We start from the raw sequence: 15,206 nt of genomic DNA on the forward strand, positions 1-15,206 counted from the left end.
CATTATTTTAGTCTGCTAGTCTCTCAAACGGCCGTAAGTTGTCCTTAAAAAGCAAAAGCAAAGCAACTCTAGCCTGCTAGTTTCCCTCGAGTAATATACGTGGTATCCTATTTGAGTTTTCTTTTTGTTAGTCATTAAGGGAGTGTTTGACACAATAGTTTTAACACATTTTTATACATTTTAAATAACATTACACACATTTTCATACATTTTTTCACCTACACGTATATCAAAAACACTCAAACAACATAACTTAAACTACTCTCTCAAACACCCCATAAATAATTTAAATTAAAGACTATTTTTACAACAATCTCACCACAGAGTTGACATCATTTTTTGACGTTTATTCTCCAAAAAAAAAAAATTTGATCACTTTTTGCCACAAGTAATACGCTGTTACCAAAATTTTTTTATAAAATTATTGTAAAATATGGTCGATGTAAAAAATTGATAAAATTAATGTAATAATCGTTTTTTTTATATAATATTGTAAAAATTGCTAAACATATAACATATAAAAAATATACTCTATCCGTTCCACTTTGTTTCTCCTATTTGAAAAGTCAAATTTTTTAAAGAAACATAATTTATTTTATTGTTTGTTTTATAAAAATGTATAAATTTACAAAACTATCCTTAAATAAATTTATCAATTTTTTAAAAAAAGAGTTATTCTTAATGAGGCAACTAAAAAGGTGCCCCAATTAGATTGATTTTTTTAAAATATTAGTTAGTTTTCTTTTCAAATAGTTTTGAAAATAAAGTAGGGGTATAATAGGAACATTAGTAAACTAATAACTTTTATTTTTTAGAAACATGACAATATTTTGAGACATCCTAAAATGGAATAAAGGATAAACAAAATGAGACGAAGGGAGTAATAAACTATTATTAAAACTGATACAAGTATATAATATATCATATAAATAACCAAATATAAGCAGGATCGGCTGAACAATAGATGCAATCGATGCAAATGTCTAAGAGCAACCACATCAGTCCATTTATAGTCTTCTAAAATAGAAAAAAGTACAAGTTTTACACATTTTGAGCAAAAAAACACCCACATCAGTGGGTGTAAAAATGTGTAAAAATGTGCAAATTCATCCACAAGCTATAGTGACCGTGTAAATATACACGGTCACTGTAGCTCATTTATCCCATATTTTAATATTATCTTTGTACAGTATAAAACATTTTTTTCGCTCTTTTTTTTCTCTCTCCTCTCACTGAGCTACACCAACGCCTTTCAGTCTTAACTTCTCTCTCCTTGTTTCATTCCTGAGCAACACCCACAATCTCGCTGTTGCTCAAGCCGGTGTTGCTTGATCTCGCTGTTGCTCAAGCCAGCGTCGCTTGATCTCGTTGTTGCTCAGGCCGTCGCTCGTTGTTGCTCAGGTCATTACCGTCCCTCACTCTCTCTAACCTTTACCACCATCCGTCACTCTTTCTGATAAATGGGTTTTTGGATTTAGGTAGGTTGATGATGGTGGCTTGATTTATTGGAGCCACCATCAGTTGATGGATGTGGGTCTTTGGGTTGTTTTTCTGGTTTTCTGGTTTTTTTTTTTGGTTAGATGCTGGTGTCAATCTTGTTGCTCAGTGGGAGGCCAGAGGCTGGGTTGATGATGGTGGTTGCTTGATGACGGTGGCTGTGGGGATTGTATTGAGAGATGACAGTGTTAAAAGAAATGATTATTTTATTGAATAAATGTGTAGAATAGATAAACTGATGTGGGAGTTTTGTAAAAGTGAGTGTAAAATAGAAAAAGTAGGTTTTTTTTTTGTGTGCAAAATAGATGGAAATTTTACACTAACTGATGTGGTTGCTCTAAGGCTCTAAAATAAAAGAAGGCTTTCATTTGAAAAAAATTATATATATATATATGCATAATATATTTATCTATATATTTTAATTGCAAAAAAAATATTTTAGTCCTTTTATTGGTCAATAAAATGCATTAAAAAAGCCCATAGTATCTTATAATGCAGAAGATAAAATTGAAAAGGCCCCATTGTCAAATTTCTACTAACAAAATTAAGTTTTAGGATAAAAATTCATTAACTCATTCTTGAAATTTGCTAAAATCAAAATTAATACCAGACAAATTCATTAATTTTTTTTTTATACAAGTTAGAATTTCTACTATAACTTAATCTAAGTGTAAATGTGTGCGAAGTTCCCTCTTGGAGACTTGAACCCCGGCTCTTGCCCCACACGCCTCACAAGTATTTATACTGGTAGAGTGACCACCGCACTAAGGGTGTGCGGTGGTAGACAAATTCATTAATAATCCAACGTAAATCTCTCATATTTCTCTCTCTGCCTCTCCATCTATATTCTTACATTTCTTTTCTGTCTTATTTTTTATCTTTTCCTATAAGCTCAATCATTCATTTTTAGTTATATTTTTTAATCAACTTGATTGATAAGACAACGACAACACGCTAGTTTTGCTCTTAAACTAGCACAATCTGCTCACGGTCCACAGCACTGCTGCGACTGTACAGTGACACTGCACAAAGTTTTCATGCACATTGCACAAAGCTTGATACTTGATAGAATGATAGGACTTAGCACTGCAAAGAAGCAGTTGTTGATTATATAGTATTTTATAATCTAAAAAAGTGGAAAAACAGGCTCCACCCACATGGGCCACACCCAATGTATACCCACTCAAATTAATATATATATATATATATATATATACCGATATTATGCCTGTGTGATGTACAGTTTAATAAAAAAAATTATATATAATTTTAAAAAAATATGTTTTTTGATAATATAACCAAATCTAACAACAAATAAAATAGTAAAAATATTTTTAAAAATTAAGTTACATGAAAAATGTATATTGCGCAAGTTTTTTTTTTTTTTTTTTTTTTGAAAAAAAAGATATTATAAAATATTTTAAAAAATTATGGCAAGTTTTAAATTTCTATAAGCTCTTAGTAGTAAAGTTGTAATTTAATATTTTATATATATATATATGTGTGGGGGGGGGGGGGGCCCCGAATACCCCTTACGTGATAGTATTTGGGCCTCCAATTAATTTTTACATGAGCTATATCTTGATCCTACTAATGGGGCTCTCAGCTTAGCTTGGTGTGTCCTCTTTGAGCCCTAATCTAAGACCCTTTTCCTAACTTCCCTCAGTTGCCAAGTATTTCCCTCTATCTCTCATTCCCTTAGTTTCTACCTTCTTTTTCCAACCAACCCCCAGGTCTCTGCCTCTTCCACCTTTTATAGAGCCTTGTCAGTGGCTTGATCATCATTATTTTCCTGTTACACATGTCCTCCCACGTCCTTGTAAATCTCCAGGGATCCTCGCAATTTTAGAGGATATCCTCGTAACTTGTTCCAAACGTCATCTATTGTTCGGCAGCGAATTCTCCAAGGGCATTATCTAGCGTTCGGTTACTGACTTGGACAACCTTGTTTTCTTGTCAGGTCACTCGGTCGGTGCCTACGCCAGGCCAAACATGGTCCCAGTCAAAAAGGCGCTGCCGACCATTGTGTCCTGATCCCAGCATGCCTCTTAGTGGGATGGTTCTAGCCCAATGATCTTGGGCTTCGGTCATGCGAGCTGCTCTGGGTCATTTAGGCCCAAACCCTTGCAGATGGGCCATTCAAGTCCTTTTAGGCCAATACCCCCACAATATGTGTGTGTGTGGCACTTACAAATCTTTCCATTATATTTGCTAACATGTATAGTAGCATAAGTACTAATCATATATAAATTTCTTGTATATATGATCAAAAACAAATTTCATAAATTACAAAAATGTAAGTATTTAGACTGCAATGTAATATTTACTTATAAATTACCAGTCATAGCCATTTTAATGTTGCTATAAGTGAGGAAATAATCTGCATAATCAATTAAGAACACTAAATAAAAAAATGATATCAATCATCAAGATAAATTGTATCATCTAAAATTTTAAAAAATCATAAAATTTAAACAATAATTGAACTACATTAATAAAAACTCATAAAAAAATGAAGATAGTTCTTCTCACATAAATCTCCTAATTTCATATGGTAGATGAGTTCCATCCCAAATAGATTAATGATAAAATTTTGATTGAAATAAAAATTTCATATATATATATATATATAACTATCTAAACTTGCTAGGGTACCACAATCAAAATATATAAACCTGCTAGGGTACCACAATCAAAATAATTTCAAAAATAGATAAATAAAAGTGCATAAAGAGGAACAAAAATTGTATTGCAATGTAAATGTAGAAGTTTACATATAAATTACTTGTCTAGCCATTTTGATATTGCCATAAGTGAGGAAATAATCTGCACAATCAATTAAGAACACAAAATCAAAAAAATACATCAATAATTGAGATGAATTGCATTATGTAAAATATTTAAAAAATCATAGAATTTAAATTGTAAGTTCACAATTTGTACCTGGACCCAAACGAGTAATGGGCTCAGGCCCAAAGAGCCTTATACAATAAAATTTGTAGAGTGTGGGCTTGAAACCTAGGCTTTACGAATATTGGACAATAGATAGGTGGGCTAGATCGCCACTACCTACGCAATCAATGGATGAAAATAACGGAAACTCTCCTCGGACGTAAGCCGAGGATCACTTGTATTGCCTTTCTTTCTTTAAACAAAAGATTAAGATTGAAGATAATATGTACAGTGCTCTCTCTATCTCTTCCTCTCTCTTTCCTCCGATTGCCCCCTTTCCTAATGCATCTTTCCTTTCTTATATCCCTTTTTTCCTCCCTTTCACCTTCCACGTGTAGCACAGATCACCCAATTAGATACTTGTCCCATCCACCACTTTTTGGAAGTCTTCAAACAATAGCTGGAATGTTGAACATTTACTGTTCAGAGGTCATTTCCCCATTAATGAGGCCAGAGAGGTAGGTGCAGGGTCTTTAATGCGGTGGTAGCAGCCTTTTCCCTTGATATTTCTCATACGTTTCCCCTCTCTATAACTGTGTGGAACACATCTTTACTCAACAAGCTTTTCAGAATTCTCTCTCCAAACATCATGACGTGTCATACGATCTTCACTTGACTTAGCCGAGGAGATACCTCTCCTTGGACAAGCTCATCAACTTTTCTAGTAAGAGCTGGCTTGTGGGCCTCAAAGGCTCTGCTCGGACAAGCTCACACTGCCAAATCAGGCCCAAGGCCCAAATGCGTGTTCTGACCATTTTTACCCACACAATAGCCCCTCAAAACTTTATTTTTCTCCCCATTTGGGAAGGAACTACCGGACAATCCCTCGGTTATCCTCTACGTACGCCCAAACGCAGTAGTTCCTCTTTCGGTGCACTCTCAGACAACAGCTATCCGGGAAGAGTCAACATCTTCGCAACAATCACTCGAAGAGGAAATAGATCAGTTCCGACTTGAGGAAGCTAAGAGACCCATAGAGAGCCACATTGTCACCATCTTGGACGAAGAAAACGAACCTTCCGAGAGTTCAGGTGTAGAGGGCTTAGTGACTGCACAAGTTGACATTAGTGCCGAGGAAGAAGAGATGTCCAGCCTAAGAGCACTGATGACCAGGAGGGGCACACAAGCTCCTAAAAAGGACGTAGTTGGATCTTAACCTCCTCCCAAGCTGCCACCACCTCCTCCTCCTTCCGACCCCAAGATTTATGCCCCTGACCCCAAAAAGAAAAGGAAAAACGAGGCCGATGAGGCAGAAATGACGAAACAGAAGAAACTAAAGCAACAACAACAACAACAACAACAACAAGTTGCCAAGGGTGGAACGCGCGCCCACTCTGTAGAGAAAAGGGAAAGCCATGATCTGGCCGAGGTGCACCGCACGCAAGCTAATTGGTCTCCTGCCCTAGAACTAGATGGGGCTCCAATTCCCAGCCACTCCGGCATAAGGGAGTTCCAACGAGGACATGGCCACCACCTTGCCAATGCTTTGGAACAACCCCTTCTTCTACCAAAGGATATGGAAGCTTTGGAGAATATGACCCAACCCCACCTTTTCCTTTCCTTAAAAAGAGACTTGGCTTTGATATGTATCCTCCAATTACTTCTATCTTACTGTTTCATTATCTTTCTGTATAAAATCTTTTGTATGTGTTTCTATGTTGTTTCTGTCATAATGTGCTTGTTCAATATTTCAACGCAGGCCATTCAAGAAGTTTTTGTTGCCGAGAAATGGGTAGAGGACTCTCGGAAATAGGCTATGACTGAGCTCCAGGTTAGAGTCGAGACCGAGAAGGCCTTAGGCCGTGCCGTGGTAGACAACGAGGATCTGGCCAAAAAATTGGCAGACGAGAAGAGAGAGAGAAACAGTGCCGTGGCCAGCCTCAAAACTACTAAGGCTCAAGTGGAGGGGCAGCACAAACTTCTGCGCCAAAAAGAAAAGGATCTATCCAAAGCTCAGCAAGAAAATTCAAACTTAAAAAAGGAGCTTGCTCAAGCCAATGAGGAGGCTCGTACCTTCAGGGAAACCATGGAGGTTGCCAAGAAGGCTTCTTAAGATGAAGGGGTTGAGGCAACGGAAACCCGGCTGACTGAGGAGCTAGCAGAATTGTGTAGGGAGTATTGTCAACAAGTTTGGGCAGAAGCCTTAAACGTGGCAGGAATCCCCACAACTTCTGAATGGAGGAAGTCCGAGAACATTTGGATTCCACAGGACATCCGAGTGTTTGAAGACCTTCCTCCCGTCTTAACTACCTTCGAGACAGCGCCTTTGATACAACCATCTCTAATTCAAGAACCTATTCCACCTCCTAAATAACTTACTGGTTCCGATAAAGAGAGGGAACAAGGTGACAAGGCTGAGGAGCGCTTGAGAGAGAATGCTGAACAAGATGCTCCTCCACAAGTCCAAGCCCCATCTGAAGCTGAGCCCAAGCATACAAAGGAGGAGGGTAAAGTGAAAGAGATTGCTAAGAAGTCCGAGCAAGACCCTTCACCTAAACTTAAGGCATAGGCCATCTAGGACTTTTTCTTTATGTAGCTTTTTTGTTTTTGTTTTTTTGTTTTAGGACTCTTGTTTTGATCCTTTTATTCTAGGATTTGATTTTCAATGTACCCATCAACAGTATTAATGACAAGTTCAAAAGATTGCTCTTTATTGCATTGCCAATTTTCTTTACTGAAGTATTTACCTCTTTGATCTTAATGCAAATTACATGCGTAGCACAATTGACTTAATATCCCAACGTACAAAGAAATCTAATGCCTCAGCCAATACTAATAATCCGACATGAAACTATGCTCCTTTATCAATTTAATTTATCAACAGATAAACTATATAATGAAACTGTAATATTTGAAGTGCAACAGGATACAATTGAATATGTATGGATATATCTAGACTCAAGACAGGAGAAACACAATTTAAGACTTGATTTGATGTTTAACTTGGACATAAAGCAAACCAGTAAACTCACTATGGTGTATGGCCCAAGAATCAATGCTTATTCAAATCTCTATCAGATACTTAGAAAAACAAAGTGAAATGTTAATTTTCCTAAAGTAGATGGTCCGAGGACCAGACGTAACCAAGGTTCTGTTTAACACTTAATAAAATATCAATTTCCACGAGGTATGTGGTCTGAGGAGCCATGCATGACCAAGTTTCTGTTTGATACATATAAGAATGAACGGTAATGTTAATTTCCCCAAAGTAGATGGCCCGAGGACCAGATGTAACTAAGGTTCTGTTTAACACTTAATAAAATATCAATTTCCACGAGGTATGTGGTTCGAGGAGCCATGCATGACCAAGTTTCTGTTTGATACTTATAAGAATGAATGGTAATGTTAATTTCCCTAAAGTAGATGGCCCGAGGACCAGATGTAACTAAGGTTCTGTTTAACACTTAATAAAATATCAATTTTCACGAGGTATGTGGTCCGAGAAGCCATGTATGACCAAGTTTCTGTTTGATACTTATAAGAATGAACGGTAATGTTAATTTCCCCAAAGTAGATGGCCCGAAAACCAGACGTAACTAAAGTTCTGTTTAACACTTAATAAAATATCAATTTTCACGAGGTATGTGGTTCGAGAAGCCATGCATGACCAAGTTTCTGTTTGATACTTATAAGGATGAACCAAATCATAACACAATAATAATAGAACAAAGAATGGCAAAAGAGTATTTCATTAATAATAGTACCTTTGTAGGTTATTTACATTCCATGGACGTTGTACAACTTTTTCATCTAAGTCTGCTAGACGGTATGCCCCTACGCCCGCTACAGAAATAATTCGATATGGTCATTCCCAGGTAGGTCCTAGCTTTCCCCATGCTGGGTTCTTGGTTGTACCCAAGACCTTCCTTAATACTAAGTCTCTAGGTGCAAGTGGCCTCAGCTTCACATGAGCATCATACCATCGTTTGAGCTTATGCTGATAATAAGCTAGCTGAACCATGGCGGCCTCTCGCCGTTCCTCAACTAGATCCAGGTTTTTCTCTAGCAAACGATCATTATTGCTTGGGATGAAAGAGCTTGTCTTCAACGTCGGAAACCCAATTTCCAAAGGGATCACGGCCTTAGCCCCATAAGTCATGGAGAAGGGCGTTTCTCCCGTGGATCTTCGCGGTGTAGTCCGATATGTCCATAGAATATGTGGCCACTCTTCCACCCACCTTCCCTTTGCATCATCCAGCCTCTTCTTGAGTCCACTTACTATAACTTTGTTAACTGCCTTGGCCTGCCCATTTCCTTGCGGATAAGCTGGAGTGGAGTATCTATTCGTGATACCTAGGTCACAACAGTATTTTCTAAAGGCTTTACTATCAAACTGCAGACCATTATCTGAAATAAGAGTATGAGGTATCCCAAACCTAGTGATAATGTTCTTCCAAACAAACTTCTTTGCATCCACATCTCTAATGTTTGACAAAGGCTCAGCTTCAACCCACTTGGTAAAGTAATCGATTCTTACGAGCAACCACCTTTTATTTTCCACAGCCTTTGGGAAAGGCCCTACTATATCCAATTCCCATTGAGCGAACGGTCAAGGACTAGACAAAGGATTAAGTACACCACCGGGCTGATGGATGTTAGGAGCAAATCTCTAGCATTGGCCACATTTTCTCGCGTAATCTTGAGCCTCTCTCTGCATACTGGGCCACCAATATCCTTGGGTCAAATCTCTATGAGCTAAAGACCTTCCTCCTGTATGACTTCCACAAATCTCTTCATGAAACTCCTCCAACAGTGACTCCGTTGCTTCATGGTGTATACACAGCAAGTACGGCCCAGAAAAGAAGCATTTATACAGCTTCTGATCCTCGGACAATTAGAAGCGGGGCGCCTTTCTACGAACTTTATCTGCCTCAGATCTCTCCCCGGGTAGGACATCGCTCTTAAGAAAGGATATTATGGGGTCCATCCAACTAGGTCCAAACCTAACTTGATGAATATGGACAGCACCAGCAACTGTTCGAGCAACAAATCTTCAACGAGAATGACTCGGGGCAAACCTTGAGCCGAAGATGTTGCAAGTGTGGCTAATGAATCAGCGTGTGTGTTCCCACTCCTAGATATATGCATCAAGGTAAAAGAGTCAAGTTTGGATTGTAAACACCTGACCGAGGTCAAATATTCTTGCATTCTTGGATTCCTAGCCTCTAATGTTCCCATCACTTGGCCCACGACTAACTGAGAATCCGAGAACATTTGAACTGACTTTCCCCCCATTTTCTGAACCATATCCATCCGAACCAGTACAGCTTCGTACTCAGCCTCATTATTAGTGGCCGAGAATCCTAATCTCAACGATTTCTTAAAAGTAATTCCTTCAGGGGATACCAAAACTAGCCCCACGCCTGATCCTCTTTGGTTCGCCGCGCCATCGACGTACACTTTCCAAATCGGAAGTTCCTTGCATGAAATCATGCCAACTGATTTTCCATCCATGTGCAACCCCTTTGCACTCTCTCCTAATGAAGGTTCAGCGAACTCTGCCACTAAATCAACAAGGACCTGACCCTTGACAGAAGTGCGAGGCATATATTTAATATCAAAAGCCCCCAAGACAGTTCCCCACTTAGCTATCCTCCCCGAGTAATCAGCACTTCGCAATACTGACCTAAGAGGGAGCTGGGTCAAAACAAAAACCATAAGGTATTGAAAATAGTAAGGAAACTTACGCATAGCATGCACTACAGTCAGAATCGCTTTCTCCAATGGCAAATAACGAACTTCAGCTTCATGCAGAGATTTGCTTACATAGTAAACTGGTTTCTGTATACCACTATCATCTCGTATTAAAACCAAGCTGACAGCGTGAGTAGCCACCGCTATATACGCAAATAGGATTTGATCCACCTCTGGCCGAGACATGATGGGTGGTTGAGAAAGATACTCTTTAAGTTGTTGAAAATCTAAGGCACATTCATCGGTCCATTCGAATCCCTACTTATTTAGCAATTGGAAGAAAGGTCTATACCTATCAGCGGATCGAGAGATAAACCTGTTGAGAGCAGTAGCCATCCCCGTTAGCTTCTGAACTTCCTTTGGATTCTGAGGAGGTTGTAAGCTGTTAATTGCCCTAATTTGTGCCGGATTTACTTCTATTCCTCTATGAGTCACCATGTAGCCTAGGAATTTACCAGAGCCTATGCCAAAAGAGCATTTAAAGGTGTTAAGGCGCAATTCGTACTTCTTGAGCGTTTGGAAGGTGTCATCCAAATCTTTCACGTGCATGGACACGACCTTGCTTTTCACCACCATGTCATCCACATACACTTCAATAGTCTTTCCCAGCTGCGACTCGAACATCCTGGTCATCATCCTTTGATAGGTAGCCCCTGCATTTTTCAAACCAAAAGGCATCACCTTATAATGGTAATTCCCTGTAGGAGCAATGAAGGCTGTCTTCTCCTAATCATCCTGGGCCAAAGGTATTTGGTGATAGCCTTGGAAAGCATCCAAAAAACTCATCCGATGATGTCCGACTGTAGCATCCACCAACTGATCTATGCGAGGCATCGGAAATGAATCCTTAGGACAAGCCTTGTCCAGATCAGTGAAGTCCACACACACTCTCCACTTTCCGTTCTTCTTCTTCACCACCACAGTGTGAGCCAACCATTCCAGATAAAAAACTTCTTTAATTGCCCCAGTCCTTTTAAGCTTGAGCACCTCTTCCTTAACAGCCTCGGCATGTTCTTTAGAAGAACGCCGAGGTGGTTGCCTCCTCGGGACAACAGCAGTATTGACGATCAAATGATGGGAAATGAAGTTTAGATCAACCCTAGGGGCCTCATAGGAATCCCAGGCAAATACGTTGATATTGTTTTTCAAAAACATAACCAATTCCACCTTTTCTTGATGTGGTAGCCGAACACCAACCTGAAAGAACTTTTTAGGATCATCACTTATAAGAAATCTTTCTAACTCTTCACATGTTGCTTCCTCTGCTGTCACCGCACTGGGCGCATCCAGAGACGTTAATTGCTATAAGTCCTCTGCAACTGAGACTGAGGACTTAGGTTCGGCTTGATGCAGTATTGCAACCGATATGCATTGTCTTGCTACTGATTGGCTCCCAAGAATTTCTTCAATCAGTCCCCCCGATGGGAACTACACCTTGACATGTAGAGTTGAGGAAACAGCACCCAGAGCATGCAGCCAAGGCCTTGCGACGATGGCCGTGTATGGGGAATAAGCATCAACCAAAATGAAATTCACATCAACTGTTTCCGGACCTGACTGTACAGACAAGCGAATTTGTCCCTTTGGTATGACGGCATTCCCTTCAAAACTTATTATTGGTGATTCATAAGCAGTAAGATCCTTGAACTTTAAATTAAGTCCCTTAAACAAATCAGGGTACATAATATCAACACCATTACCCTGATCAACCATCACTCTCTTCACATCATAGCCCTTATCCTCAATGTAACCACCAATGCATTGTCATGGGGTTGAATGGTCCCAACCTTATCTTCGTCCGAGAAGCCCAAAATAGGTGGATTCCCCGCCTTAATCCTTTTTAGCCTCGAGCCAGACTCCTCGACGAGAATATGTGATACTGACATCACCCTAGTAAGACAGGAGCCAGTCCGGCCAGGAGTAGCGAAAATGACGTTGATCGTTCCCAAGGGAGGTCTGGATGAGTTGTTCCTTTGGTTAATCGAACCTAAATGGCTTCCTTGTTCATTGGGATGATACAAGAATTGTTTTAACTTGCCTTCACTAACCAACTGTTCCAAATGGTTCCATAGTGTTCGGCAGTTCTCGGTGGTGTGGCCTACGTCCTGATGATAGTGGCAAACGAGGTTTTGGTTCCGCTTCATAGGATCTCCAGCCATCTTGCTGAGCCATTTGAAGTATGGCTCCTTCCGGATCTTCTCCAACAACTGATGCACCGGTTCTTGGAACACGGTGTTGAATGCCTAAGGAGTGGCTGAACCAGACTGCCTAGCGAAATCTCTCCTCGACCTGCTGTTATTGTATCTATCAGACTTGAAATCCCTCCTCTCCTGAGGGATAACCTTCGCCTTCCCCTTACCTTGCTGTTGATCTTCCTCGACTTTTTTGTACTCGTCAATACGATCCATGAGCCGACGTACACTCCGTACAGGCTTTTTGGTCAGAGATTTCCTTAAGTAGTGATCAGTTAGGAGGCCCACCTTGAAAGTGTTAATTGCCACCTCGTCAAAATCGTCATCAATTTCATTAAACATCTCCCAGTATCTATTTGAATACATTTTCAAGGTTTCTCCTTCCCTTATAGCCATGGAAAATAACGAGTCCACATGCCAAAGAACTATACTGCATGTAATGAAGCGAGATCTAAATGCCCTAGTGAGCTCCATGAAGGAATCAATAGAACCTTCCTTCAGGCCGTTAAACCATCTCATAGCAACGGGTCCCAAGCTAGAGGGAAAGACTTTGCACATTAAGGTTTAATTCTTAGAGTGTACTGCCATCCTCTGATTGAAATGACCATGTGCTCCACTGGGTTTGTCCTGCTGTTATAGATGGTGAACGTGGGTTGAGTGAACCGTTGTGGAAGCCTTCCCTTTTCGATCCTACGTGAGAAAGGTAACTTAAAGATCTGATGCCACGCCCTGCTCATAGCATCGTTTCCCAAGCCCCTAGAGGAAGACTTCTTATCCCTACGACCAGGAAGGTCGTCTTTCTCATGCGAGAAAGTTTTGCTAGGAGGAGTCCTGGACCTTCGCCTGTAACTACTACCCTAAGAGCCCTCAAAAGAAGGATCAGAAAGGGATGGTGTCCGCCTCCGTCTCGCACAGTGCAACTTCTTCTTAAGGTGATCAATCTCCTTCTACATGGCCTTCACATCATCCTCTTGGGGGACTCTACTTCCACCACGCGAATGACTCCTACTAGGGTGCACCGTATGTACACTACCCTCTCGATCCCTCTCATGTTCAAGTCGCTGGAAATGATCCTCAGGCTGGGACCCTTGAGACTCTACATGATGCAGACCTGAGCTTGCCATAGTATTCCAATTCCTTAAGCACAAGGTCCCCATAGACGGCGCCAATTGTAAGTGCACAATTTGTACTCGGACCCAAACGAGTGATGGGCTCAGGCCCAAAGAGTCTTATACAATAAAATTTGTAGAGTGTGGGCTTAAAACCTAGGCTTTACGAATATTGGACAACAGATAGGAGGGCTAGATCGTCACTACCTACGCAATCAATGGATGAAAATAACGGAAACTCTCCTCGGACGTAAGCCGATGATCACTTGTATTGCCTTTCTTTCTTTAAACAAAAGATTAAGACTGAAGATAATATGTACAGTGCTCTCTATCTCTTCCTCTCTCTTTCCTCCGATTCCCCCATTTCCTAATGCCTCTTTCCTTTCTTATATCCCTTTTTTCCTCCCTTTCATCTTCCATGTGTAGCACAGATCACCCAATTAGATATTTGTCTCATCCACCACTTTCTGGAAGTCTTCAAACAATAGCTGGAAGGCTGAACATTTACTGTTCAGATGTTATTTCCTCATTAATGCGGCCAGAGAGGTGGGTACAAGGTCTTTAATGCGATGGTAGCAGCCTTTTCCCTTGATATTTCTCATACGTTCCCCCTCTCTATAACTGTGTGGAACACATCTTTATCCAACAAGCTTTCCAGAATTCTCTCCTCAAACATCATGACGTGTCATACAATTTTCACTTGACTCAACCGAGGAGATTCCTCTCCTCGGACAAGCTCATTAACCTTTTTAGTAAGAGCTGGCTTGTGGGCCTCAAAGGCTCTGCTCGGACAAGCTCACACCGCCAAATTAGGCCCAAGGCCCAAATGTGTGTTCTGACCAGTTTTACCCACACATAAATAATACTTGAACTATGTTAACAGAATAATAGAAACGCAAAAAAAAAGAAAAAAAAAAAAAGACAGCTTTTCTCACCAAAAAAGCCAAATCCTTCCTTCTGAAGTTCTTCACTTAATTTTGGTTTTTTATTGATTGATTTTAGGATTCTTAAATAGTAGAGTAGACTTAGAAAGTTTTAGTTCAACTCATATTGTTGTTGTTGTTGTCGTTTTTTTTTTTTAATTTTTAATTTTTAATTTTTATCCAAAACAAACGGTAGCTAATAGGTGTAGTAATATAACCTAAATGGGGGAAAAAAAGATTGATGAAGATGAAGATGAAGATTTTGGATTGTGATCAAATTAAGAAGTAATAGATGAAGAAAAGAATTTAAATTGTAATTAAATTAAGATTTTTATCAACTTAAAAATTATAAGAGAAGAAGAAGATAAGAAACAAAAAATTACACACACGCATATATATTTGCATGTAGTAGTTTGGTATTTTTTTTATTAACTGATTTTAGCATTCTTAAATAGTTTTAGTTCAACTCAATTTCTCTTGGATTCAAACTTAATTCGTGGAAGTGTGTAAAATAATCACCTTAACTCAATCATATATCAACTTAGAAATTACAGAAAAATAACAATTATATATACTTTTAAAATCTGAAAATCTAAAAAATTTCTACAATACGATAAAACCACTTGGCACAATTACAGCATCTAAACCCAACTTTTATTATATAATATATGATATACAAGCTTTTACTTTATCAATTATTATTAGTTATCACATCAATTAATAATTTGATGTATATTATGTCAACTCATTTGTATAATAGTGATACTAATTTATTGAATCATGTAATAAAAAATAAATTTTAAATAAAAAAATTAGTAAATATTTAAATATAAAAAAAT

At 39.1% G+C, this 15,206-nt stretch overlaps 1 protein-coding gene across 1 annotated transcript; it reads right to left on the reverse strand.

The window, feature by feature from the left end:
- Positions 1-11,864: 11,864 nt before the first annotated feature.
- Positions 11,865-12,302, reverse strand: LOC142606055 (uncharacterized). The gene has a single exon (XM_075777463.1). It carries the CDS (start codon positions 12,300-12,302, stop codon positions 11,865-11,867), a length of 438 nt encoding a protein of 145 aa, XP_075633578.1.
- Between the last annotated feature and the right edge of the window lie 2,904 nt (positions 12,303-15,206).

This window comes from Castanea sativa, chromosome 8, assembly GCF_040712315.1.
Source record: "Castanea sativa cultivar Marrone di Chiusa Pesio chromosome 8, ASM4071231v1".
NCBI lineage: Eukaryota > Viridiplantae > Streptophyta > Magnoliopsida > Fagales > Fagaceae > Castanea > Castanea sativa.

Excerpts from the sequence above, each read along its gene's own strand:
- LOC142606055 (XM_075777463.1), bottom strand. The coding sequence starts at position 12,302 with ATGGCTGGAGATCCTATGAAGCGGAACCAAAACCTCGTTTGCCACTAT.